This window comes from Euphorbia lathyris, chromosome 7 (genome assembly GCF_963576675.1).
Source record: "Euphorbia lathyris chromosome 7, ddEupLath1.1, whole genome shotgun sequence".
Lineage (NCBI taxonomy): Eukaryota > Viridiplantae > Streptophyta > Magnoliopsida > Malpighiales > Euphorbiaceae > Euphorbia > Euphorbia lathyris.
This window is the reverse complement of record NC_088916.1, coordinates 5738419-5742229: the sequence shown is the minus strand read 5'-3', so window position 1 is coordinate 5742229 and position 3811 is coordinate 5738419. Positions and strand designations below refer to the sequence as shown.

The following is a 3811-nucleotide window of genomic DNA, read 5'->3' as shown; positions in this document are numbered from 1 at the left end:
TCGAAAGCTCGGAACGTGTTCCGGGGACAAGACGTAGGCTTAGAGGCCGAACCTGGATAAATCTGCTGAGTAACATCTTTCTAACCTTAAACTCCTTAATATATTGTTGAGCGATTTCCGCAAGTGCACGGTATACGCTTGTAGTAATAAAAGATATCGATCCCACAAGGAACGTTTTTTAACAAAACTTATTTTCAATCGGTTAAATTTACTTTTAAGGTTTATAATATGGAAGAATCGTTTAATCGGTTTTGGTTTTGAAATTGCTAGAATAAGAATTAGATTAGAGTATGAAGATGTTAGAAAGTATCTGATTAAAAATGAATTTGCAAAACAGGAACGTTTTAGTACTTTAGAAAAGTAAACAAGTATGTTCGTTTGCATTAAGCAAAGAAAACAACTTTAAACTTTGTACGAATTATAAAGATGAAATAAATGACGAAACCTCTAATTAATAGGCTTTGAACGCGACAAAACCCTTATCCGGGATAATTGCCCTTAATCAAATTAAAACTCTACCGAGATAATAATTTGCTTAAGTGTTCAACAAAGTTTCCTTGTAAAGATTTTGAATTGAACTACGTTTTAATGAAAACACCAGCAGTCACTTTAGTGGATTGGTTACCATAAGTGCTGCATAAAAATCTATCGAATAGAACGGACTTTATTAGATGAAATATAAATTGATACAAGTTTACAGAGAACATGGAGCATTGAATTCTTCGACGGCGTGCAAGTGAACGGGTTGTCAATCCTTTCCTTGGGTTTCGTTAGAGTTTGTCAGGCTCAGGGGCGAATCCTCTACTCAATCTTCTCGCTGAATCTTCGTAATAGAGACTGGGTCGGTCCACTACCAAAATGTAAACTAAACTGGAACAATGTCTAAACGCTACTGAATTTGTTATTATTTAGTAAACAATGTGTGTACATCATATTGCTTTTGAACAGAATCGAAATCTAACTTCTGAATCACTTGATTCGGAATTTCTGCATAAATTCTACACTAATCTCTTTCTTATGCACATATATCACACTATATCATTATTCTCTTCAATTCTCCATCAACTCTTTATTTATAGATGTTGAAGAGTCTTGATTGAAGTTTCATGTCTGTTGTGAATGATCGTGTCCGCTGCGAAAGGACGTCTTTATCCACCCGAACGATCGCGTTTCATCGAAAACGAAAGTGTGTAACTAGGCTTCTAAAATCTCCTGCTCGTACCGAGAATTATTAAATTCTCTACCGAGAATGGGGGAGCATAAATTGTACTTCGGACGAAGGGAAAAAAGTCTGAAGGAAGCGTTTCGCGACCGTGAATACCAAACAAATGAAGTATCCAGACTCCGTTTAGAAAACCCAATCGATAATATATCTATTATCATTACTACTTGTATCATATTCTATTTAGAAATTTTTTATAAATTTTGAATAATTTCGAACTTAAAATCATATTCAATCGAATAAAATAATATAATGAGTATGTCAAATATTTGACAGAAGCGTGAAATGAATAAAAAAATAAGTTGTAACAAAAAGACGTGGTATTAGAGTATTTGCCCTATATGTGCAAATAAAAATCGGGCAGATCTTTACTCGGAGTAGAGCACAAACCTAAAAGAATTAAAGAAGCCCATTCAGGAACAAGAGAATGCCATCGTGATTTGAATTCAATCTCGATGAACGAATACATCAATAAGAAGTTAGTTTGCTAAGTTTAATGAATTTTTTTATAAGTAAACGCGTCAAAACTCATCTTCCTTAAAAAATAGAGGAAAAGCCCGCTCATTCAAAATAAAGGTTAAAAAGTACTCACTATCAAAAAAAGGAGGGCTGAAATCTACACATTGATTCTTTATTTTATTTTCGTGATTTCTTGGTGAGCCGTATGCATCAAAAGGTGCATGTACGGTTTCTAAAGGATAGAATTTTATCCCAATCAACCGACTTTATCGAGAAAGATTACTTTTTTTAGGTCAAGGTATTGATAGCGAGATCTCGAATCAACTTATTGGTCTTATGGTATATCTCAGTATAGAGAGCGAGACCAAAGATTTGTATTTGTTTATAAACTCTCCTGGCGGACCCATATTCCAGGACCATACAATCCGGTTACATGAAAAGCGCCAAACCCAAAGCAAGCTACCCCTGAGAGAAATAAATGAATTCCAAAGATCTTAGGCAAATCCAAAGAAGGTTTTCCTGTACGCTCATCAAAAAATATTTCGAGATCCCAATATACCCAATGCCAAATAGCTGCTAAGAAACACAAGCCAGAAAACACAATATGCGCCCCAGCCACACCTTCATAACTCCAAATACCCGGATTGCTTATAGTTCCTCCTGTGATATTCCAACCACCCCACGAATTGGTTATTCCTAAACGAGTCATGAAGGGTATAACGAACATACCTTGTCTCCACATCGGATCGAGAACGGGGTCAGAGGGATCAAAAACTGCTAATTCATATAGAGCCATCGAACCGGCCCAACCAGCAACCAACGCTGTATGCATTATATGGACAGACAGCAAACGACCGGGATCATTCAATACGACGGTATGAACACGATACCAAGGCAAACCCATGGAAATACCCCTTAATATTCACGAAAAATAAACACTATGTAACTTTCTTGCACTGGAAAAACTATGTTATGGATCTCCCTTTTTAAGTGGAGAAAGAATTACTATTTTTTTTTTTAGTTTTTAGTAAAACATAGAACAATTCTGTTTGTAGGAACAAAAAAAAGAGAAGCAAATCTATTTTATACCCGATAAGTACCAATACGCAATGGTGAGTTGACTCCATTTTATATGAGCGAACACATAGAGATTTGTAGGACTTATTCGTAATAATTTGACTCTATTCTTTTTGGCTTCCTTATATTTTGTATATTTATATATATTTTATAAATTATAAATAGAAATTCTAATAGAAATCCACGCATAAAATATTACAAAATTTTACTAAAATATTAATAAATTAGAAAGGTCAATATTCTTAAAACAAGAAACTCATTGTTACGTTTTCACATCAAAGTGAAATAGAGTACTTAATCTTTTTTCTTTCATTTAATGCCTATTGGTGTTCCAAAAGTCCCTTTTCGACATCCTGGAGAAGACGATCCATTTTGGATTGACTTATAGTGCGACTTGTCAGATATATTGGGTCATACGGAATTCCCCCGTTCTCTCACCCGATTGAGATATCCTCTGTTTCGCCCAAGAAAGATTGATTAAATCATCAAAAATTTGGAGCGTGAAGTGCAATCAAGTTCAATTAGATCTATGCTTTTGAGGTACTCAAATTAATAGTATTATAGAATAATTTATGGGGGGGCCGCGGTCGCGACACAGAGCTTTTTCGGTTTTTTGGCTCTTGTTCGTGTCTTCGACTTGGCGTTATTAATTTTCGTCGTCTTTGACTCCTTTTGTAGGGCTTTTCTTCTATTTTTTAGCTCTTTTTACTCCTATTTGGATTTTACCAAATATTTATGTACCTTGCACGAAAGAAACATATTCGAGAGTAAAAGTATTCTAAACAGTTATAAATAGCATAAATTCGTAGCAATATTGATGTAATTAATGATGATATTTTAGGTATATTTTGGGCTTAACAAATCTCCACACTTAATCTTTTGCTAGTCCCGAGCAAAATTTCACTGAATTTATTCTCTAACTAATCTCTTTATGAAAATAAAACATATATCTTGGCATTACCTTTAAAATTAGTTAAGCCGAAAAGACTAACTTCGCATGGCAAATTTATACGCAAAATATCAAACTAACTTAGTATAAATACGATATATCAT

The 3811-nt window shown here is 34.4% G+C and overlaps 1 protein-coding gene across 1 annotated transcript; it reads right to left on the bottom strand.

Annotated features, from left to right (window-relative positions):
- Nucleotides 1-2063: 2063 nt before the first annotated feature.
- LOC136235981 (photosystem II CP47 reaction center protein-like) lies at nucleotides 2064-3167 on the bottom strand. Its single transcript, XM_066026110.1, has one exon. The coding sequence runs from the start codon at nucleotides 2583-2585 to the stop codon at nucleotides 2064-2066; it is 522 nt and encodes a 173-aa protein (XP_065882182.1). The 5' UTR covers nucleotides 2586-3167.
- Between the last annotated feature and the right edge of the window lie 644 nt (nucleotides 3168-3811).